At 43.2% G+C, this 24,684-nt stretch overlaps 1 protein-coding gene across 4 annotated transcripts in view; it reads left to right on the top strand.

Annotated features, from left to right (window-relative positions):
- The window catches only part of Satb2 (SATB homeobox 2), a 186,219-nt gene that overhangs the window by 61,499 nt on the left and 100,036 nt on the right, over nucleotides 1-24,684 (top strand). For all 4 annotated transcript variants that reach the window (XM_017596603.3, XM_008767129.4, XM_063267604.1 and 1 more), the window contains 2 exons: nucleotides 17,626-17,752; nucleotides 18,686-18,809. In XM_017596603.3, coding sequence (XP_017452092.1) covers nucleotides 17,626-17,752; nucleotides 18,686-18,809 — 251 coding nt within the window. The remainder of the gene's footprint in view (nucleotides 1-17,625; nucleotides 17,753-18,685; nucleotides 18,810-24,684) is intronic.

The following is a 24,684-nucleotide window of genomic DNA, read 5'->3' as shown; positions in this document are numbered from 1 at the left end:
CTTTCCTTGTTGGTTAGTAGACGTTCAGTCTGATGAATGTAGGTACCATGTCTGCCTTAATCACCATACTGCCCTTCCATTACCTGGGTGAACACAGAGTCAGTGTTGAAATAGCTGAGTGAAGGAGAGAGTTTGCTGTTGCCTTTGGGAGAGAACAAGTTTTAGTGTCACAAGGATTCTTACATTCAAAATAAACATGTGGTATTGTGAGTGTAACAAAATTGAGCCCCTGGATCAGGCTTGTGTTCTTGGGTCTGTGTTTGCCTCACTGACCCATTTATCAAATGCCACCAATTTGGGTCAAATACTCAACAGGAGCCTTATTTTTGTTTCCAGTACCTCAGATATGTAGGGCAGAAAGATTTATCCAACATAGGAGAGTTAGAAGGCTATTGAGTAGTGGAAAGGATATGAATTTCGGAGTTGGGAAACCCTAACTTTCTTTGCTTTGCTTCTTACTTGCAGGCTTGGCAGTGTGCCTCACCCTGCACCCCTGCTTCTCTCCCAAGAATTGACACCCACCTCGTCGGTTTATAGTAACAACTGATAGAATATGCGTTAAATTCTAACATGGTGCTGGCCACAAGTAGATGCTTAATTCATGGTTTTTGTTTTTATTACTTACATGCCTGTATAATCAGCTGTCTAATCCTTTTCTCCTTCCATTTGGTCCTCTGGGAAATGGAGACATCGTTTGCTCAGTGTGAATACTGTAGTCATGAGATGGACGCACGGAGACATCGTTTGCTCTGTGGGAATACTGTAGTCATGAGATGGACGTGTGGCGCTCAGGCACCTCCTCCTGCCTCTGAGGTGCTGCCGTGACCGAGCCAGGGTGTTTAGTGGAAGAATAAGTGGGATCCAGTCACTGAGTCGTTTCTTAGTCTTTGAGCTTCCTTTATTCAGTCACCAGCGGGTTTTGGAGATGCTCAGATTACTACTGGGATGCCTGGACAGTGGAACAGGAACCGAGAGTAGACAGGAAGTTGTAATCATTTGTCTTGTGAGTGAATCTGAGTACAGTGAGAGTAAGTCTCTTAGGGGTGTGGGAGAGGGTTCTTCCCCTGGAGGTCTTTGTGAGGCCTTAGTCTCTGGGTGGGAAGACACTTGTGAGGGGACTAGTCACCCTGCTGTTCTGCAGACAGACAAATGTTGGGTTTCAGTGAAAAATCCGTAGGCAAATTATTTATCCTAACAGGAAGTGGGGACACTCTCTGTCACAAGATTTTTGTGGAGATTAACACAATGAGAAAATGTTTGGATGCACCATTATATCCTTTGCAATCAAATGAGATTCTGTCATCCTTTGTATATATACCAGGAGATTGTAGACTAGCTTCTAATCCCATGAAACCTTCCTACGGGACTTGACAAAGATACATGTCTGCCTGCTGTTTTAAACTTTGTTAAGCCCGGTCTATATCTGTATCTGTCAAAGTTCAGAGGTTGGTTGCCACAACCGTCCATCAGCTTCTTAGAACCTTTACTTGGTTATGAAAGAGGTTCCTCCTTCCTTACTTCCACACCACAGTACCTTGCTCGCTCTGAGTTCTAAGCAGGAAGTCAACTACGTTAACTCTGCATTATTGTTCCCTTGGAATGACTTCAGCTTTGAAGGGAGTTTTGTTCAATTAGCCTCATAATTGACAGAGAACATCTCACTTAATGCACCCAGCAACTCTTAGCTGAGGCCTTGGACTGACCTCCTGGAGAGTTGACGGTTTTAGGATTCTAGGCAAAGGCTTTTCACTTTAGAAAACACTTTTCTTCTCTTTGTAGGCCCTCAGGCTGGGGCCTTTGTAAATTAGACTGACAAAAGACAGATTAACAGGATAAAACCAAGTTTATAAATAGGTGTCTCTGTGTCTCACTCCTCAGCTACCTATAGTTCAGTAAGTCCAAGGGCACTCGGGGTGACATTCCACTTACTGCCTGTGTCTAGTTCAGTCCTCCACGTGGCATATGCAGGGTGGCATCCTGCTGTCCTCAGTGCTGTGCCTACAATGCAGCTTTGGCTGCCTTCAGCTGCAGCATTCACCTTTTCTCCCCACCAGGGTACTTTTGAGCACCTATCTGGTTTCTGCTCGACACAGTTTCCCGTGGCCTGCATTCTAGACCACTAGAAAACTGTCCTCCAGTTGTCACAAATAAATTGGTGCTTTTCTTTTGCTTCTTGGTGCTCTCTCTGCCCAGACTCCCATTGAGGACATTTCACATCACTCTTGCCATCTGAGAACCCCTGGGACACTCTGTTTCTTGATGGTAACCTTTCTATACCGTCGCGGTGGTCGAGGTGTGGACGCAGTAGAGGTCTTAAAGCCTTAGGAGAGGAAGCACACTGTCAGCGTCTTATCTATGCCTCTCCCAGAGGCAGAACCAAATTCTTCCTGCTTACTAGTGTCTTCATGTCTGTATATTATTAAATATACCTGGTATACTTTACCTTCATCTGTTTATTCCTTCCCAGACACTGTCTGGGTTTGTATCGGGCATATTGACAATTGCTGAGTTCTTTTGCACATTAACCCGTGTTTGAGCTCGGTGACTCTGTTGATCAGCTTTAGGACAGAGAGGGCTGAGTCGACCATAACACACTTCATATAATGTGTTGTTTTTCTTTCTGTTAAACAGATCAGAGGTTTATAGTTATTATTCAATCTCTGCTAGCTTTAGTCCTCTTTCAGAACCAAAGCGTATTTCCACATAGCGTAGTGTTCACACAACAGGAGCGCACTACACGGAGTTCAATGAAAACTTCTTTGAACACGCATTATGCGGCTTCGTGGTGAAGGGCTATTATAAGATAGGACTTTCTTTTAATAAAAATAAACATTTTGTAATCACTGCCCACTCCTTTTCCTGGCAGATTTGGTATCTTTGTCCTGGTAAATAGCATCTCGGGAAAACAATGAAAATAAAGGCACCAAGGGAAGTGGAAGCACAGCCATCTCTCTCCTTTCCCCTTCCCTGAGATTTTATATATGCTCTGCTTCAAAAACCAGTTTAAAAATAAAAAAGACGAAGGCGGTTGCAATCTGCCACACTTTATGCAGATGAGGTGTGGCCCTCAGGCACCTGCCAAACTGCTAAAAAGCCTTCCATGGGCCTGGGAGGTGATAACTCAGATCCTTTTCCTTAGAACAGAAAGACTTTGTGCTTCCACAAGTACATGTGGGTCAGGTCACAGGGGAGCCACGTCTGAGCATGCGCTCGAGGCCCAGGGCCTCATGGGCTGCCGCCCTCTGTTTTCCTTGCGTCTCCCTGAGGACAGTGAGGGTCCCAGAGGCGAGTAGGATTGTGACCTCTCTGTGCTGTGGCTGTTTTGGTAGGCCATTTTCTTGTCTATTTCAAATGCAAAATGTGTGAAAATACATCTCTCTGAAACACATCTGTAAGCCTTACATTTGCAACAATAAATATCTTTTATTATCCAGAATGAATGTTTCTATAAGGATGGCACTCAAGAAGAAAGTTGAGTTTTTGGATCACTGTAGCAGCCATTTTTATGTGATGATGGGAACTGAAGCCAGGATTTAGTGCATACTAGGCAAACACTACCAATGGAGCCACATCCCCAGTTCCTGTGGCAGCCATTGTTGACGCTCATGGGTGAAGCATTGTCTTGATGGCAGAGATAACAAAAATGGAAATCAGATCCTCTTTCTTTTTGACTCTGTTAACATATATTTTATGGAAATCGTTTGGAAAAGATTGTCTTTTGTGGGAAGAGATTAAGGGCTTTTATGAACTAGGCTGGGACTAAGAAGTTCAAAGAGATAGGGCTGGGCCATCACCAGTTGTGGGTGGGTAAAGAGTTAAGGGAAGTAACTAGTTTTGCAAGTTATCCATGATCAGAATTGCTAGATGTTCAACATGAGAATATCTTTTGTGAAATCATTTTGTAACCAAAATTACTCCTTGATGCAGAGGAGCAAGAAACATATTAGACAGTTGGCATATTCTAGATCATCATGGATATTCAAGAGCAAGGGGTAATTATGTCCCAGATATAATATTAAGCTGTCACATGATTTGGTTCGCACAGTGTTTTTTTGTGTCTGAATGACAGAATTCCCGTTTTTTTCTTTTTTCTTTTTGGCTCATTATAAGTATTATTATTATGGGCACCAACCCAACCCAATGTTGTGTCACTAAGTAATTTTGTAGCATGGGTAAGAATCTCAAGGCTTTTATTTCTTATTTCTTTGCTTTATTTGGGAAAATATAAATTAAGTGCTGAAATATGAAACATGTCATATGGATGAAACTGGAAAGGGAAATTTTCAATCATTTTTAGTTCACAGGGTTCTTAGAATATATTCACGTTTCAATATAATTACACAAGATCTCTTTTCCCCCTTTACTGAGTGTCAGGAGCAAAGGAAGAAGGTAGTGTACTTGAGAGTTGAAGCTCTCTACTAGACTGACTGGCTCTGAAGCCTATCCCTGTGTGTGAGAACCATAGACTGATAAACTTGTGTCCATAGGCACTTGATGAATCTCCACAAGTTATAATAAGTAGTATATCAGAACTTAAGTTGATGACCACTCGGTTTCTGGTGCCAGTCAGTTTGATTGTGGCCATAGGTATGTTGGTTAACTGCTCTCTTCTTGTGGAGGAACACAGAATACCACGAGAAACCCAAAGCAAACGCTCCGTTTCTTGATGGAGTGATTGTGACACTGGACAACTGAAAGTGAGGAGAGGCAAATGTGGGCCCACTAGGTATCATCTGCAAGCACAGGATTTGGAGTGAATGCTGGGGTTAGACATTTTCTGTGTTTTTATCTTCATGCACTATGGGATGTAGTTGATAAAACAACAAAAACCGTCATACACACAAACACAGTGGCAGGAAGTTAGATTGAATGGGTCCTCTTTTGTTTTCCATTTAAGAATGTGAATGACTAAATGTATTCTTAGATTTGTGAGTTTCCTTCCTTTTATGGGTGGGCAGCTTGATGATAGTTTGCTCTGAGAATAAAAATGAAACACCATTCTAGTTATTTTAAGGATGGTTCGGTTAAAAGCAAATAAGAAGGGATTCCATGTGACTTCTCAGCACTTGCCTAGCTCCCCAGATAAAGCCCAGGAGAGTTATTTAGACAGTATCAGCTCTCACATAAATTTTCTCTTCTCTATCAGTTTTTATTTTATTTAATTTTTGTATATTTTTGCGTGTTTTGTTTGCTTGTTTTTAAGAATGGGTCTCACCATGTATCTCAGGTTGGTCTTACGATTTCCCTGCCTTGGTTTGCCAGTAGCTGAGGTTACAACATACACACTCCCATTCAGCTCACCAGACTATTTTTAAAGTTCCTGTCTCACTGACAGACAGAGACAGTGGAGAGACCTGGGTACTGGATTCAGGCACTCTGCAATAGAGAGGCTTATATGCTGTTCAGGTGTGAGCACAGGTGTTGTCCTAGGGATAGAAGATACCAGCAGAGGGAATGACCGAGCATCTCCCAATGTATCCCCTGTGGATAAAAGGAAAGTAGGTCCTCTGGTCATTTTGAAGTCTTTAGTTAATAATGGGATGATGTTGAGATTTCTGCTCCCTGTTATCTGTTGTGTCATAATTTAGGAATCGGATGTGTTTACATGTGAGGGTTACACTAAGGCCTTTAAGGAGAGGAAACTATTTGTAGAGCTCTGTGACCACTTCATTCTATCTAATGTTGTAGTTCTGAGAATTCTTGTCCTAATAGCTGTTACCAATTTTGTTAACATAAGAGAATCCCTTGAACAGTACCTCTTAGCTAGCAATTTTAAAGTAGAGAACAGAATTCTATTGGTTCAGGTATAGCCACTGTCTTAGGTACGGTTTCTATTTCTCTGAAGAGACACCCTGACCTCTCTTATAAAGGGAAACACTTAATTGGGGCTGGCTTACAGGGTCAGAGGTTTAATCCATTATTGTCATGGCAGGCAGCATGGTGCTGGGTCAGCAGGGAGCAGGGAGAGAGACTCCTTGGGCCTGGCTTGAACACTTGAAATCTCAGACTGTCTTAGTGACACACTTCCTCCAACAAGGCCACACCTCCTAATAGTACCACTCCCTAGGAGCCTGTGGGGCCATTTTCATTCAGACCACCATCTTCACTCACAGTTGGTAGTAAACAGTATAATTGGTAGAATGATATTTGTTTTGTCTGATTGGACTAAATTCCCTTTCCCTGATCGAGATACGTGCCATTGTTTTGCTCACCAACTGGCAGACCTTCAGTTATCCTGAAGAGTTGTTTGCTATACTTAGAAAGTTACAGGAAAAAAAATAAAGAAAGAAATCTCTGCCTGAGAAGCATAAAGCTGAGTGCTTGCCAGTTTTTAAAAGTGAAATTTTACAAGGACAGGCTAACCTACCAATGCAGTGTTGAGATTTTATTCAATATTGTCAAATTTTGAAGTCTTTAATGCCTCTGTCAAATGACAGTAATGAAAGCCACCACGATTGGACCCCATGTACTTGGGAGGCCTTTTGATCTAGGATGTCAGAGTAGCAGTGGCAGGGAGATACCCAGGGAATCTCTTACACGAATGTTGGGCTTGAGGTCAGCAGCCCTGACCTTTTTCTGCCTTTATCAGCTTTTTGGAAGATACCTGTAAGTGCAGAGGATCTCAGGGATACGTTGAGAGGGAAGGTGGTACTTCTAAGACTGTGATTTCACAGTAATGGCTGGATAAAGGGAAAAGGGCCCGAGCTACTGAGATACAACAAACTGCCAAGCCCAGTGCATTAGCCAGATTTTTATCACTATGACAAAACTACCCAAAGAAATGACTTTAAAGGGGAGAAAAGACTTATTTGGGCTGAGAGTTTCAGAGCCTGCAGTCCACAGTCAGGCAGGTTTTTTGCTGTCTGGTCTGTTGCAAGACAGAAACATCATAGAGGAGGAAAGTTGCTTACCTTGGGGTAGCCAGAAAGCAGAAGAGCAGGCTATAGGATGGTTCCTTTCTAATGATACCCCAGTGATCTACTAATTTCCACTAGGCCCTGCCTCCTAGCAGCCTGTTTAGCTGTGTCCCCTCACTGATGGGATTAGCACTTTTTTTTAACCTCCCAATAACATCACCAGATGGGGAAACCAAACCTTCAACCCGTGAACCTTTGAAGACATTTTCAAACCATAACACCAGATAGATCATTTGCTGTGTTAGCCAGTGACATTTTAGGATATTCAGTGTTTTGTTTAAGTAAAGGCATCTCTCCTTCAAAGAAGTAATGCTTACTTATTTGAAGTTAACTTAGCATTCTTGAATGCCAGTTGTATACAGCTCTTTAAAATTTCCTTAAAATCTTTCTGCATCTATTTACCGGTGACGGGTGTATGCGCATGTCACAGCATGCACATGGAGGGCAGAGGACAATTCACAGAATCAGGTCTCTCCTTTTACACGTAACTTTAGAGGTCTGGGTGAAGGCTGTCAAACTAGACAGCACGTGCCTTTGCCTGAGGAGGCATCTTGGGGCCCAGCTTTATAGTTCTCCATGCAGTTTGATTGTGTCCTTTTGCTGTAATCGTCTTTGAGAGTTAAGCAGGGCTTCCTTTGTTCCATTTAGTCGTTCTTTTGCCTTCACTGCCACGTGTTCTAGTAAAGAAAATGGGGATCAGAATGGTACACAGCCACAGCCAAAGCCTGCCTTTCTGCTGCTTTTCACTGGCATATAATCCATTAGGCATCCTGGTGATCGTGGGGCTAGGGTTGGTAAGATAAGTTGTATGATATAAAAAACCTTGATAGCATACAGTTCACATTTGGTGAAAAGTTTCTAATGTTTATTCATATATAAGAAATTGTTCTTTACCTTCCATATTGCTCATTCAGTCCATGCCAAGTCCACAAACCCATCGTGACCCAGCCCACTCTCCTCCACTGACATTGCCCTTCCTCCACTCTGACATTGCCCCTCCTCCACTCTGACATTGCACCTTCTCATCAGATTCGCAGGTTCACAGTGGCGAGCATCTTTTCTGGTGACTTAAGAACAAGGGAATCTGGGAATCATTTGGTTTCACCTCTTCTCTGTGATGGGTAGATCTTACTCTTCTGGCCACTGTGTATGTGTGGATCTTTGTTTGTTGTGTGGGAACCCTCAGCAGTGATTCTCAAGGCTGACACCTCAGCATTGTCTCCTTGGCTCCTTCCACAGAGCTTTGGTTTCATAGGCCAAAAAGAGGCTCATAACTGCTCTAGGAATAACATTGGAGCGCACTCATTTAATGTGAGCACCTCAAGCAGCACTGTCCATGGAGTGGGACGATAAGAATTAGGTTTTGCCCCTTTCATTCGTCTCAGATCCTCACAAGGTGTCCAGTCCGACTGCCATGACTAGTTATACATATAGTCAGCACTGATATCTGAGTCTCTCCTACCTCACGTGCCCTTTAATTCATGTGACATTTTTCTGACATGTCTGAATATTCTATGGGGCTCATATAAGCTGTCATTATTATTCATCACCATGTGTGTTGTGACTGTAAGTCTGCCTTTGATCCAGTTCAAGAAACATTTGTCTGCCGAGAGAGCACCTATTATGTATTGGGCCCTTGGCTTCCCTCATAGCCGTTAAAATGATAGTGGCATATTTCAAATTTTGTTTTACAGTATTTAAATATGACATTTCCCAAAATGCAAATTAAGGAGCTATCTGGACATCTCGTAAGCGTGAAGTATCTGAGACCTGTAAATCATGTACATTATAAAGCTTAATAGGCTAGGATACACAATGTGCATCTCATATACATAGACAGAGTGAAGAAATTAACATATTCCGAAGGGCACAAAGCAGACATTTTCCAAATCAAACGCAATCATCACTCTCACTTCATCCAGGTTTGCTTCCATGTGTTATAGCTACTTAGTAAATGGCCGTGAGCTCTGTTGAGTTGGAACATAGATAAAAGTGTACTGCATAGCCAGATGTGAGTACACCTTTAACCCAACACTTACGAGCAGAGGCAGGAGGATCTCCGTGACTTCAAGGTCAGCCTGGACAACATACATGGTCAGTTTATGATAGCCAGGGTTATTGTAGAATGATGAGTCTTACCAAAATTAGAAAAAAGAAAAGAAAAAGCGTGTACAGCATAAATAATATATTTCTTGCATTCATGTGGCCACTTTTTCCATGATAATCTGCAAGCCATCATAATAGTACCCCTAAGATCAGGCATTACGTAATCCCAGATTACAGGAAACAGAATATGCTGGAAGGGCCGTTCTGGAACCTGTAGTTGGGAGCATGAGGTTGCTGAGATTTCTCAAGCCTACTGAGACAGGCGGTAGTGTTCCTGCAGGGCCAGACCCTCAGGGGAGCCACTTTAGCTCCCCTCTGAGAAGATTATGGGTAATGAATTAGGATGTGAATCTGCAAGGCAGCAGTCATCTTTGATCTTTAGTGGAAACTTCTCACTTTAGAACTTGCAGAGACACTAGCTAAGTATGTTTGGGAGAGCAGCTACCCTAAACAGAGCATAGGCACGTAAGTCTGAGTCAGTGAGTGTTCCCTATACTGTGGATTATTGAAGATATTGGAGGGAGGGGAAGGACAGGAGAGTTCTTGTTTGTGTTACCTGCCCAAATTAGTCCCTTAATTTGAAATTCTTTCAGGCAGTGGTTAAAACTAGAAACAATAATGAGGAAATCTGTCACTGATGAAAGTTTGCAACCCATGCTAGCAGTTTAGAACTGGTCCCAGATAACTTCACAGGACACTTCTCGCATTTGCCCAATTCTCCATGTAATAGTTTTAAATGGTACTCTTATGAAACAAATGTCAACCATATTTTTTATGGCCTGTCTGATATTTTGGTTGTTTTTCAGGAGAATTGGAATTTTGAAAATTAAATAAAGGTTTATAAAATACCAACTTCAGAAAGTTTTATTTAATTTTGGAATAATTTTGTTCACTCTTTCTCCCCCCCCCTTTTCTCTCTGCAACAAGGTCTTTATTAATTTAGTCTAGTTACTTAGTGCTTATATTAAATAATCTAATAGAAATCAGAGTTATAACATAACGTTTCCCAAATGTGAAACAGGGTCTATTACATGGGACAAAATCTTTATGTTGCGCAATGTCAAAACATGTATAGAATTACAAGACACCAAATGCTACTGTGTATGTGTGTGCCCATGTACATATGCGCGTATGTGTAGAAGGTTTTTGTACTGTAATGGGGTTGATTATTTCTAAAAAGCTGAGAAATGCTGCTTATTACCTATAGTTTGTTTCTAAGCTACTCTAAAAGTTAATTTTAGTTCTTAAATACCAGTAATCTTCCCTGTAATTTTCCTTGAAAAGTATAGACCTTATATAAGAATAAGTTACTGGTTTTTAAAATCATTATTCTTACGTCTTTGGGTGTTTTGCCTGTGTATGTCTGTGTGCACTATATCTGTTTTATTGCCCATGGAGCCTAGAAGAGAGCATTGGCTACCTTGGAACTAGAGTTACAGATGGTTGTGAGCCACCAAGAAGGTATAGGGAATCAAACCTTGTTCCTCTGGAAGATCAGCAAGTGCTTTTAATGGCTGAGCCGTCTCTCTAGCTCCTAGGTTAATGTACTTCAAGAATCAAAACTTTGGTTGTTTGTGTTGGTTAATAATACTCAGATTGTTGAAAGTGGATCAAATGTGTGTGGGCAATGGAAACCGTGCACTTGCTCATATGTAAGTCTGTGTGCATGCACCCGATTGGTTCTAGATGAATTTATATAACAATAGGGCCTCAGCGTTTTTTCCTGAGTTGTTATTTGTTTTTGCCTGGTGTTTGCTTTTATGCTGTTATAAATACAGGATTAAATGCATTCTAGGCTTCCAGACTGGTGAGTTGAGAGGTTTCATTAATTTGTGTAAATTACAAAGGCAGCTGGATAGAGTACCCAAAGAATAGTGTAATTTCCATTTTCTCTTACTTGAATGCATTTAAGATGTATAGAGCCTTTAGCTTCAAAATAGACAGTGTTGAAGAGTTGGTCTGCTTCAGTAACTTGTGATGGGGGTCTGCTGAACCACGCACGCACAAAGAAGGAAACCATGTGTTTCCAGCACAGTCTTTTGTTTGCCCTTTCTCTCTGTCTCCTCGCTGAGCATCTTTCCACCACGGGTTAGGCAATAATAACTACAATTTATGCCATGTCCCTTCCACAGTTTGATGATATAGCACAGCCAGGCCACAGGTTAGAAGCATAGGCTGAATTATTACATACTGCTGGGTAGTGATTTCCTGTAAAGTGATTTATGGATAAATAATTCCCTGTTCTTATTATATAGGACAGGCAGTTTTTAATTTCTTTAGCAAAGCCTAGCCTAACAACAGAAAGTGATATGCTGTAGCCCAGGGACACAGCCGCTCAGAGGAGGGTGAACAGATGCGATCAATGCCAGGAGTTCTCCTGGTTTTGCAAGGGGTCTCGTCAGCAGTTGGTGTATCGTGGAAATAATACTGAGAACCAGAAGCCCCAAGGCTTCGTTATTCGGAGACTGGCGTTTTTATTGACACTCCTTTTGCTGAGATCTTTTCCAGGGAGTTATGAGATATATAAACTCCAGCCTTTGGATATTAAAGCTAATGTCTCATTTTTCCCCAGGTTGAGTTTTCACTTTGCTTTTAAAATTAATGTCAGGCTGCACCTGGAATAAAAGAGAGTTGCTCACCAAATTGACTTTTGAGGGTACTGTTGATATCTTGCTTAGTTGCATGCATCTGTCTGCTGGATAGGTTTTGTCAGCAACTCCCTCCATGTCGCTAACTTGGAGAACTTTCATGTGCCCTGCAGAGGACTTGACACAAACCTCCCTTGTATGAAGTAGTTCTTACATTTAAGGTACAGGAGTGAAAGTTATCATCCTGGCTTATCTGGAGTTTTACTTAGTTTCGTGCTTAGCAAGGAGACGCTTCTCTATTCAAACTCCAAAATGCCAGGGACAAGATGCATTGGTATCTCTTAGCATATCTGTGACTCAGACACATGGGGAAAATGTGTTTAATGGATGCTTAGCACTACATGCAAACCTTCTGATGCTCTGTTGGTTATAGCTTACACCACCACATTCAGGGCCACTTTAAGTGGTTTTTCGAGTGTTCAGCTTGTTTGCAGTATCCCACACTCTCTGATTTTTATGTATTAGAGAAAAATAATTAAAAAAATGGAAATTCTGCTCTGACTTTGCAGAGTATGAACACTGATAAAACACAGAAAACATCCTCCCCCCGCCCCACACTATTGATGGTCCCTTCTGTGAAACATCAACTCTTTGACTCTGGAAGGCTATTACATGGAGAGAGTGAAAAAATGGTTTCCATTGTTGCATCTCTTTAATTTTAGACAAAAATTGCTTCCATTTCCAACTTAATTTTATGTCACTAATGGGAAATTTACCTACAATTGCATTTTGTTATTTGGTCTGAATGCATTACACAAAGAGTGAATTGGCATTTTGTATTTCAGAATGAACAGATTTGTCTGGGTATAAACAGTTTTATTTATATTGTGCTCAATTCAATCATGTTAACATTTATATGAATTTCAACTCCAAAATAAAGGCCCATAATTTGTGACTCAAAGACCTTGAAACTGCATCTGTAATAGTCTTCAATACCAGGCATTTTCTGAATGTTTACAGATGATGCATTTCTGGGTGACTTGGGAGACATTGTTTATGTCTGCAGTGGCTCCTCGAAGGGACCATTTTCCCCAGAGAATTCTGATGTATAGCCAATGACTCTTCTGCCTTTTGGACTTTATCATCTGGTGACTCCTGGGTTTCATTTAGTTCTTTCTGTCAGAATAAATGTCTATGCCCGGATTGACGTATGACTGAGGACAAGCAACCCCTACTTGAGGGACTTGTTTTCGGGAATTGGCATAAGGATTCACAGCAGCCGACCTGAGTAGGAGGGGCCTAGTAGTTCAAACTTTACAAAATGAAGCCCAGTTCGTAGTCCTGGCTGTCATCCACTGATTTTTTTTTAAAGCCACTTTCTCCTAACATTTAGTTCACTTCCATGTACACTCATAGCTCCCTACAGATGAACAAATAGTTCTTGAAAGCACCAGATGTTGGATGTGGTAGTTCATTGTAAGGCCAATACTCATGAGTTTGAGCAAGCCTGGGCTACATAATAGTCAGACCCTGGCTCAAAAGCGGACAAAGAAACAGGAAAAGCAAAACCAAAAACAGACCAAGTCAATAAGAAGCCTTGGTTCCTGTAAAGTAGCATAGGGGATATTGTGGAAAGACTCATAAGCCAAGTACAGATACTCTCCGTGCAGCTGTGCAGAGAAAAGATTACTTCAGATAGGGTGCTCAGAGTTGAGCTAGTCCCAGGTTGGAATCTGAGCGCATATACGATTCTAGAAGTGATTCTTGGGATCAGCATTGAAGACAAAGTGAGAATGTGCTGTCTGTTCAGAGCAGGATAGATCTTCATCCACCATGAGCTTTACCGGACATGTGCATATGCCCGCCTGGGTCAAAGAATGTTGGTAATGTTTTCGTCCCTTCTTACCTCCTGGAATGAGGAGGCTTAGATTGTGACTGTAGAAGTAACATCTGCGTACGGCTGGTTATACCAGACTTACTGAGGTTTCCTTAATGCTGTGAGTCAGGAACAATCCTCGTGAGCCCATGACAGATCTTTTTTCTTTTCTTGTTTTAACGTTCATGGTAGGGTTTGGTGCCCCCCCTTAAAGGCTGGGCTGAGTCTGCCAACATTGTACTTAACCATGCCTGCCTGCCTGCCTGCCTGCCTGCCTGCCTGCCTGCCTGCCTGCCTGCCTGCGTTGTTGCAGCTTTCTCTCCCCCTAGGGTAGTTCTCTCTATTCATCCAACACTTTTCCAAGAGTGATTCGTCTCCTGTAGCTTTGCTAAGGTGCTGCTGTGGCGTCACTCAGAACTTAGCAAAGATGGTTGCCCTTGGTTTTTGTTGAACATTTGTTCTTCGGAAGCTTCATAGTAACACAAAAGTGAGCATCGTCCTCATCCCCACTTTACAGACAGGAAAACCGAGGTGCAGAAAAGGAAACAGCTGGCCCCAAATCACGGTTTGCACAAACGCATCCCCACCCTGCTGCTGATTGTCCTCCTGCACAGGAGTAACTGAAGAGTTGAAGAGTACATGTTCCTCTCCAGTCTCTGTACGACGAAGCTTTGTACGAAGGACCTTACCTGTAACTCACACACTCTCCTTTAATCAAACTCTAGCTTTTCAGTTCCATTTCACAGATGAGCAGATTGAGGAACAGAGACATTAAGTAACTTTCTAGAGTCACATGATTAGAAGATGGTGGAAGCCAGGAATGATCTGAGGCAGTTTCCTTGGAAGCCCGCACTCATTCATACTTGCTGTGGGATACTGCTTCCCAGTTTGATTTCTTTAATTAACATTTGACTGCTATTCTAAGTACTATCTTTGTCTTTTTTTTTTTCAATCAGGGAAGGAGACAGTTCCAAAGAATGTTTTTCCAAAGCAGATTAATGCATTAGGCAGACAACCCTGCTTGAGAGGACAGCACATTGAAGAGAGCCCCTCTAGCCGTTCTGCCCCAGGTAGACAGTTGAGTGTTCACTGTGACCTCCAGACAGTGGAGAGAAGGAAAAGCGGGCACTGTCTCCCTGGCCAGAGAGAATAGCATGTACCCCCGTTCCCTTGAGGCTTCAGGGATTGCTTGGGTAGATGCTCTGGGTAGAGGTATCCAGTGCTGTGAGGCACCTGTGTGTCTAGTTACAGCCTAAACTTGCCTCCTCCTGGCTCACTGAGGTGCGGAGGGACTTTACCTAAATGGAGATATCTGTCTTCAGCCTATTGCTTCTGACACACCCTCCCTTTAAGGAAAATTATGGTTTACTTTTTTTTTTTTTTTTCCAGAGCTGGGGACCGAACCCAGGGCCTTGCGCTTGCTAGGCAAGTGCTCTACCGCTGAGCTAAATCCCCAACCCCTATGGTTTACTTTTTACTTATTGGGTTAACTTGTGTGTGTGTGTGTGTGTGTGTGTGTGTGTGTGTGTGTGTGTGTGTGTGTGTTTGAAATAGGGTCACATTATGTAGCCCAGCCAGCTTTGGACTTGTGTGTGTGTGTGTGTGTGTGTGTGTGTGTGTGTGTGTGTGTGTGTGTATGTGTGTGTGTATGTGTGTGTGTGTGTGTGTGTGATATACATATGTATTCTGAATGCACGTGCATATGTTAGACATTGAGTGTCTCCTTCCATGGCTGTCACCTTATTTTCTGAGACAGTGTCTCTCACTGACCCTGAAGCTCACTGATGGGCTAAGCTGAAGGGCCAGCAAGCTCAGGGCTCTGCCTGTCACAGTGCTATGCATCAGTGTTATGGACACACGACACCATGCTCAGCCTCTGTGAGTACTGAGGCTCTGAACTCAGGTCCGATACTTTCAAGGCAAGCACTTTCCTGACAGCCATCCCCTACTACCATGCCATATAGCTAGCCTTAGGCTCACTGTATAGCCTAGGATGGCTCTAAACTCATTGGAATTATGGGCATTCGCCACCATGTTTGGCATGCGTAATTTATATGCAATAAGCCTATTCATACAAGGAGACTGGTTTGATGAATTTTGACAAATTTTATACTAGTGCAGCCACTAGCCCAAGCAAGCAAGCAAGCCCTTCCCGGTGAATTCCCTCGCCTTCGTGTCTCATTTCTGTTCCCACAGGTTAGTCTTGCTGCTCTTAGATTTGATATAAGTGAAATCACACAGCTATATTTGGTTGTGTCTGGCTGCACTGCGTAATGTTCCTTCAAAAAAAAAATAAATAAAAGGGAATGAAGTGCAGATACACACGGCAGGAAGAATGTCCCGGAGAATCATTTCTGGAAGTTTGCAGGCTTCGTTTTCTTCAGGTTACCTTCATGGTCACGGCAACCACAGAGAGCACAGCCACCGACATCCACTTTTTCCTTTATACTCTTATCTGAATATATAGAACAGTACCTTTATGATATGGTCAGCTTCTGTTTAACCGGCGGGTGATCATGAAATTGAAGTTAAAATTCGCACAGTGGTTTTAGAAAGGTCGTAGGTTGGACATGTTCTGCAGTATCTCATTAATATGGCCCCTGCCAGAAGATGAAGGGAGGGAGGGAAGCCTGCTGCAGGGTGGCCGTTCAGGCGCCCCGGATGCTCACTTTGTGTCTGCTCCGAGCTGCGGGCTGTGCACTTTTCATTGTCATGAGAGGGAATGTTAGGGAAACTATCCCCCACAAAAAAGCAGCTTTTCTTGGCAGGGGAAAGATGACTTACGGAGCCAGAACTGGAGACATACGGCGCCATGAATGCGGGCCGCATCGCTTGCTGGAGCTGAGTCCAGGCACTATTTATACTGCAGCATATTCGGTAGCAGATTGTTAAGTCTTAATACTGAAACAGTGCATCATTTTAATATTTTTGTTCTGTTTCCTCCCTGTTTTCAAGCATTGTGTCAGGCAGTACGTGTTCATTTCTCTCATTTGGGACAGGACATGCCCTCCCTGGGGAGTTCGTTTCCGACCCTCTGAATTTTGCCCCACAGCTACAGAGTCATTTCGTGACTCTTTTAAAAGTGCCTTTGGGTATACAGGTGTTCTCTCTCGTCGGTGATAAAAATATATGTATTTTGAGAGAACAATGTACTTAGACTCACCTGTATTGTCAAAAGGAAAAATAAAAAATGCTGTTTTTCTTTTATCTCTAAAGCATAACATTTTTATATGTGACAACTTCTGACATCCCCGAGAGGACCATCAGATTTTTCATAGCATGGAATAAAAGTTTTGTTACCCAGTGTCATTTGTGAAATGAGTTTCTTTATTTTTTCTTCATCAAATTTCTGTGTGCCCAGCACTCCAGACCAGAGGGGCCCATAGAAGGAATAAATAAGTTAGCATTTCACCACAAGCTGCCTGATCATCCCATGAATCTTTCCGCACCAGACCTGACTTCCAGAGTTGCTGCTCTTTGCAACCTAAGCTAGCCCAGGAGTTCATCCAGGCTAATCCCAGACACCAGGAACCCTGAAGGGGAAAAGGGAAAGGTACTGTTGTCACTCTGAAAAGAACCCAGGAATAAACAGAGAGGCAGCTGAAGGAACCTTAGGTGACACCTGCAACCAGAAAGTTAGGGGAACTCTGTTCCAGGGGCGCCAAGTGCTATGCCCTAGGAATCACACCCCATTCACAAGGTGACTGTATGGAGCCCACACATCAGCTTTCTTGTTCATTCAATTCAAAATCAAGTCTCATATTTACATGAAGGTTTTTTTTTGGTCTGGGAAATCAGCAGCCTTATATATTTAGCGTCAGTCTTAAGTTAGACTGTGAAACAAGACTTTGGGGAAAGGAAATATCTGTATGGTTTTCTAAGTAATTTAAGACACAGGAAAACATAAAAGAACCAGTTGTCCATGATCAAACCTCATTCTTTTCATTCCTTATCTCCCTTGTGTAGTTCACTAACCTAGTTGTCAGCCAGAAAGAGATTCCTCATCGCACCAGGTCGTAAACTGTCAGAGTGGGTGTGCTCCATGTTGACTGTCGAATGACCTTCTTGACACTGAACAAACTGGAAGGGTTTAATAAATAGCAGATATATGTTTATTGTGGTTTTTTCCCCCGTGCAGGAATAATCAAGCTGGGGAGGTGGAACCCTCTCCCTCTCAGTTATGTGACAGACGCCCCTGATGCCACCGTGGCCGACATGCTGCAAGATGTCTATCACGTTGTGACGCTGAAGATCCAATTACAAAGGTGGGGATTTCTCAGCGGCTGTCTCCACTTCCTCTCAGGGGTGCTGCATGGAGCCTCCATCCACTGTGGAGATCAGCTCGTCTTCGTTAATTTCTAGACAGTGGGTGAAATGAAGACGGGGAGCGGAGGGGAGCTGGGGATGCCTCACTAGGCATCCTTATGGCCCACATTCCAACTGTTTTATGCTCTTTTCAGAGGCAGTGAACTGGGCACCCAGGGCTGCCTGATAAATCATTGAACGTCTTCGGGGCAGGCAGAGGCTCTCTGCACCCGCTTCTGTGGCTTTTCTTGGCTTTCTCTGGAGCTTAATGCACAGCATGTGAAGCATTAGATCCCTCTGCTGTCTTCTGGTTTGTCTCCTGAAGGGGCCATTTGTTTAGATATGTCTTTCTTTTGTGGTGGTCAGTCAGTAAAAGCCTATGGCCTGTCAGTAAAAGCCTATGGCCTCTAGGGGGACTAGAAATGCTGTGTACAACCCAATGTCTAGGGGTTCTCTGCAGCCTTTTTATTGCAAAGTGTCTGCAAGTTGTGTCTTAAGCAATGTTGTCCTTCAGTGTACAGAGAATTTTTACTTTGGTGGGGACTGACCATCTCTTTCCTTTTCTAGCAATTCTTCTGGGTCTTTCTCAAAAGTTATTTAGTGACTGGAAAAGAAGCTTGTCCAGACTTTTCCAGGAAAGGTGAACCTTCACGCATTCGAAGAATTTTGCTGGAAGACCCATAATGAGTCTTCTCTAGGAAGGACCGTCACCACAGGGCTATGTCACTTCTGGGGTCCATTGCAGTCTGCAGAAGCAGCTTGCTCCCCTTCCCTTTCTTGGGAGCCTTCTGTGACACCGATAGAGGACCCAGGAGCCACACAGCACTTGTGTCCTAGGCAGCCAGGGCCATGGTGGAGGGCCACGTGTCACTCACTCTCCGTCTGTTTTGCAGTTGTTCAAAGTTGGAAGACTTGCCTGCAGAGCAATGGAACCACGCCACCGTCCGCAATGCCTTAAAGGAGCTGCTCAAAGAAATGAACCAGAGCACATTAGCCAAAGAATGCCCTCTCTCCCAGGTCAGTGTCTCTTGGGAGGGTCTTCTCTCTGTTCTCTCTGCAGCGATGCTGTGCTGCTGGAGTCCTGGTCTTAGAGTGAAAGTCGTCACTTCCAGGAGAGCTTTCTAATGGCTTTAAATCAGGGAGAATGTGCGAGACACTTTTGAAGCACAGTCATCAGCTTTCCTATTGTGTAGATAGGTCATCGTGACAGAGGGAGTCACTTAAGTTTTTTTCATGTTGAAACTTCTGCTGGTTAAGTGCCAGGTTGAGGCCCAGTGCCAGACCTCTAGTTCCAAAGTCGACATTCCCAGTGGTCGCCCTACTTCATTGGCAGGATGGATTTGCCATGCTCAACCACACATCTTGGTAAATAGGTGATCCTTTGCCCTGTTTCATTGTTAGAGACTGGTCTTTATATATTTATGTATAATATATAAAATGCATATTGTATATATTTAAACATTCAATAAAACCTTCCACAGAAATATATATTGTATATATTTATGGGAGGTTTTTTTTTTTTTTTAAATAAAGTTACCACACAAAAATGCATCATTAGGAACAACGACAACTCACTTTTGCGGGATCATAAACTAAAAGAGACCATGAAAATAAGAAACCGAAGCGCTCCAAGGAAGGAACCAAAGCTAAGTGGTTCCTGCAGGAGCTTGGCTGTTACATAAAGGTTTCAGTGGATAGTGTATGTTTTCTTGAACATCACAGTGGCCTATAATTTAAAAAAGAAACCTTGAAGGCAGAAGAGAAATGTGGAGAAGTCCGTAAAAAGGCAACAATTGCAGACTGTGTGTTTAAGGGGAAGTCATGATTTAGCTGTTCTGTCTGGCCAGATGCTCGGGAAGTATAGGTTGTTGTTGGCTGTCTGTATTTATTTTTTATTTCACCTCTCAGAGCGTGCATAAATCGGGATAGCCACTCTTGTCCCCTGATGCCATTGTGAGTCACCAAACCTACAAAACAGCCTGAATGTGCCACAAATACAGCATCTGGTGTCTCCTTTACTCTCGGCTGGCTTTTGAGAGGTTTGGTCATTCACCTCAGCAAAGCTCGTCCACTCTTAGCTCAGCAAGGTTCTTATGAGGGTCAAGAGGGCTGAGTCCCAGCCAGCCTTGTTAACAGGGAAGGGAGGACACATAACTCCAGAGTCATGCACCTTCTACCGGTCCCGAAGTCTTGATATAAACCTGGGGTTTTGTGATAAATATCTGAAAGGAGGTTAGTCTTTTAACCCCTTAAAGTCTGCAGGTGAGTAGTATTGCGCCCCTCCTTGATGCTGTATCACCACCACCCATGTCTTTATACCTTCTGTTGCCCCACACGGGGCCTATAACCCCTGAGTGATAATGTTCCATTCCTTTTTCTTGTTAGATACTGCTAACCTCTCCTTTCTGTGAATTTGTGTACTTCCCATCCTCATACGAGTGGGGCTAGGAGAAGACAGTAGAAGGCCACCACTGACACGGCATGTGACACAACAGTCTTTACTTTTACTAGTCCAAAAGTGCCATTATAATCTTGTGTTTAGTAGGTTCCCTAACACACCATGAAGCAGCTTGAAAAGGCAGAAAGTGAGCAAAGTGTGCATGCTGTCACCCATTGCCTGCCACTTGCATTTGCAGAGTACAGAGAGAAGCCAGGGGACAGCCCTCTTCCCCTGGGGTGCTCCACTAGGGGCTGTTGGTCACCACTTCTCCAACTCTTCTTCATAACAGATGTATTATGTGTCTGCATTTCCCCAACTCTCAGAGTCACGTGGCTTTTCACACAAACCTGTCCCACCTTGCCCCTCAGGAATTTGGTGAAGTTTATCCATCATTTTACCTTTGGTTTTAGAGGAAAGGGAGGCACTCAGGCCTCATCTGTCTGCATTTTCTTTATAAATCAAGGCAGACAAGGATGAGCGGAAGTGTCAACCTCCTGCTGTTACTGTGCCTTTGTTTTGAGACGGGATCCCTGGCTGCCCTGGAACTGCTCATCCTGCCTTCACCTTGAGGGTTGGGATGGAGGATGGGTACCACATGCCAGCCTATTACCTTTGGAATGCCCGTCAGGTTCCTTCCTTTCCTGGAATTCTAAATCCTTTGACTGTCATGGCTTTTTGTTTGGGAGACAAGGTCTCACTTGTAGCCTTGACTAGCTTGGGATTTGCTTCCCAGGATCAGACTAGCCTTGAACATACAGAGTCTTTACGCTTCTTAGTTCTGAGTGCTCAGTCACCATCACTGGCACCTGCCACTGTACCCACCTTCTTTTCTTTGTAAACAAAGTTCATGTATCTCAGGCTGTCCTCAAACTTGCTATGTGACAATGGCCAGCCTCTTCTTTATCCCTGTTTGTTATATTGGGATTTCCTATGTGAACTGACACCCCCATCCTAATTCATTTTTATTTTATTTTTTGTCCCCTTGTTTCTTATTTTGTCTGCAAACAGCTGAAGCACTATGAGGTAGCAGGGAACATTTTCTTCTCACCACTAGTCAGCTTCTCCTCTTAAGAAACTATGAGGGCCAGTGAGAGGGTTCAGTGGTGAAGGTGCCTGCCACCAAACTGGAAGGCCCGAGTTAGAGCCTGGGACACACACACACACACACAATGGAAGGAAAGAACTGGATTCCAGGAGTGGTCCTCTAACCTCCACACAAGCTAAATAAAGAAATACAAATGTAATTAAAAAATCTAACTAAAGTAGAGAGTTTGTGTGGGACGGCAGCATATGAGCATGAGCTCATGCAGTGGAGTCTCTGTGAGGCACTTCCCAGTGTATCTAACTTTGGTCAATGTAGCTTTCTCATTTTCAGTCTCTAAGCCCTCAGTTTGGAAATCAAACCATACTTATAATCAGGTGTGACATCTGTCGCCTCAGCTAGTTAAAAAAAAAAAGTAGGTTTAAAATTTATCTCAAGAATTTAAAAGCAAACTTATTTTTAGATATGGCAATCTAGCTAGAATAAGTGTAGTTGGTCATGGGTCCCTTAGTGATGGAGATTCAGCTTGAGGAATGAGATGACTCCATCAGCATCGTATGAACATACAGAGTGCACATGCAAAAATGTAGAAGGGGAGGTCAGTCACTCGGTGGCCTTCTGGTGCAATCAAGAGCCGAGGGCCGGGAGAGATGTACAAAGGTGCTACTGAGACAGCCCGGCGTATGGCTTTCCATTAAACTACTGTGTGTAGGAGAGCATACCCCAAAAGAGGAAGAAGGAGCAATACAGTATTTACATAAATCAATACCAGAGATGTTTGTGGTCATTGTCAGGCATTGCATGCTAATATAGAGTTGTGTGTGCTATAGTTTTTTGTGACTAGCAATGTAGTAGATTTATTTGACAGAGTATGCCTGAAAAGCATAGCAATGACACATTTTGTTACAATGTTATTATGTCACTGGGACATTGGTGTTTTTCAGTTCTTTTATAATCGTTCAAGACCACTGTTGTGTGTGCTCACTCTCATCAAATAAAGTACCCTTCCCCTATTGCACACTATTGCGTGCTGAATACAGCAAGAAGAATGATACATAGTAGTGTCAGAATGTAAGGTGGGAAGGATTTTAATCAGTATTCATCCCATTCTGCCTTCTGCGTCTCATCTGGTTTAAGTTGTTATTGACAGGCTGTGGGAGCACCAGTAGCTTGGTGGTGGACCAGCTGCTTGACATGGAAAGCTCCTAGTTGGATCCCCAGTACCAAAAAAGGAAAAAAGGTGACAAGTGATGAGAGGATATCCCCATGTCTGTGATAGTGAATTGCTTAAAGTGGCTTTAGAGTGGGTGTATGTGTGTAGTATGCACACATCCTCTGTCTCGGGACCTCTGGAATAATTGGTTTTCATAGAAGTTGCATGTGCTGGATCTGTGTTAGCTCCTCCCAGCCTTGTACATCACTAGCTAAGTGTGAAAATTTCTAAAACACTGGTGGTACCACCACAGAAAGATCTTGCACTACATTCCAGGATCTCATGATTCAGGCTCAAGGCATGAGAATATATATCCTTATCTCCTTTAAGTTTAGTGGATTCTCATGTTAACATGGGTCACGATGGTATGTAACAACTGACCTATACAACTACTGAGTATCCTCTGCGAAGAGAATTATATTACTAATTGTATCACAGACTCAGTCAATTCTTTCTCATAGTTAAAAGTTGTTACAAGGAGTGTCTAGTTTTGCTACCCAATTCCTTTGCTTAGTTCAGAATTGAAATCTATTCCACATTCTGAAGCAGTAGAGATACTCATGTGTAATAATCTGGGGAAGAGAGTTTGCCTGAGGCGGTGCCTAGCCTCCTCCTCTTTAAAGCAGATGCATGACATTTGGGCCCTGGTGATAGAGCCAGTAGATGGAGGACACCTTCTCCCTGCCTTCCCACAGAGGCTCAAGATGGCCTGGTGCAGCACCACAGAACTGGTAGCTGGAGCAGGGTCCAGAGAATGGCTGAAGAGGGAGGGAGACAGGGATTGTCTAGGAGCAGGGTGATGTGGGTTGCAGCCTCCCTTTCTGGACCTGGCAGAGTTAAAGCACAAGTCCTTGGATGATTTCTAGTGTAGCTTTTGAAAGGAAGTCTAACTTTGACTTCTGCTGTGCCTGTCTATCCTGTGCCTCCCAGGAGACAACGTTCATCACAAACTAAAGATGGGGAGCGCGTTCGCGAGTTCACACCCCAGCGTGGCTGTGGCAGGCAGCTTTATTAGGTAGCTTCCGTGTTAGAATTTCTATTATTATGACATTTGAGTTTGGCATTTCACAATTTCATCCCTGTCCCTTCATGTGTTAAATTTCAATGACTCAGACATCCCACATCAGAACTATGTGAGACACGAAGGGGAAGAGGAAAAAAGGACCGGAGATGGCAGCTTGTCACTTTCCTCAAGGTTCCACTGTCTAGGAAGAGCAAATGCATCTCAGACCAGAGAGGGAGCTAGTGCAACCCGCGGCTGCATAGTTTTCTTTGGTTACAAAGCAGGTCTGGCCCAGGCAGATCTTTTAGGGGCAGAAGGCCCACCATCCTGAGTCTTAGGAGACCCTTGGGTGCCAGTGGGTTTTTGCATTCTAACCCAGAAAGCATGGAGCTCTCTTAAATCTTACCTCAGAGGGGGAAAATGTCCCTTAGCAATCAGCTGTGCGAGGCTAGCCATCTGCTGTGTGGTAAAGGCCAGAGAGGTTTCTATGAATTGAATTAAAGACGCCTTCTTCCACTTGTGTCTACTGATGAAACAAGGAATCAAGTCTGACGTTTTAAACGTAAGTCTCTGCTGGGGTTGGAGTCCTCTGCTGTGTGGCTTACTTTGATTCCTTGCCATTCTCTTTATCTGTGCTGTGTTATAGAAATGCCATCAGAAGCTCTAAGCTTCCCTGAGCTCTTCCATGGCTGGAATGACTTTTGTTTTTGAGATAGGTGAGACTTATTTATAGGCACACTCTCAAGCCTTATACACTTGAGTAGTCATGCCCACTTAGTGTTACACAATATTTATAGAAATCAAATGTTCATTTGAAACAGACATGTAAAATGTCACAGGCGGTTCAGGCACGAGTGGACATCTGTCCAGTGTTTTGACTCAGACATACCATAGAGTCAGGGAGTGTCTCTCTGTAGCTCATATAAGTCAAGATGTGCGATTACAGTGTAAAATTCCCAGGGCTGAATCAGCCTATGCCCCCTTGCTTTTTTTTTTTTTTTCTTTAATTTTTTCTAACCTCAGGAACAAACAGATCTGAGGCAAGAGGGGAGGAAGCGAGGCAACGGTTGTGAGTGTGAGAGCTCAGAAAGTTTTAGCTTTAATTTTTTTGGTTGAAACACAGTAGAAGTGTTAGGTTTGGTTTCCCCTGCTTGAAAATAGCACTGTTAAGTTTCTCATTTGGTGAATTTTCAC

The sequence above is a fragment of the Rattus norvegicus genome, chromosome 9, assembly GCF_036323735.1.
Source record: "Rattus norvegicus strain BN/NHsdMcwi chromosome 9, GRCr8, whole genome shotgun sequence".
Classification (NCBI taxonomy): Eukaryota; Metazoa; Chordata; class Mammalia; order Rodentia; family Muridae; genus Rattus; species Rattus norvegicus.
The sequence above is the reverse complement of the archived record's forward strand: the minus strand, read 5'-3'. Positions and strand labels throughout refer to the sequence as shown.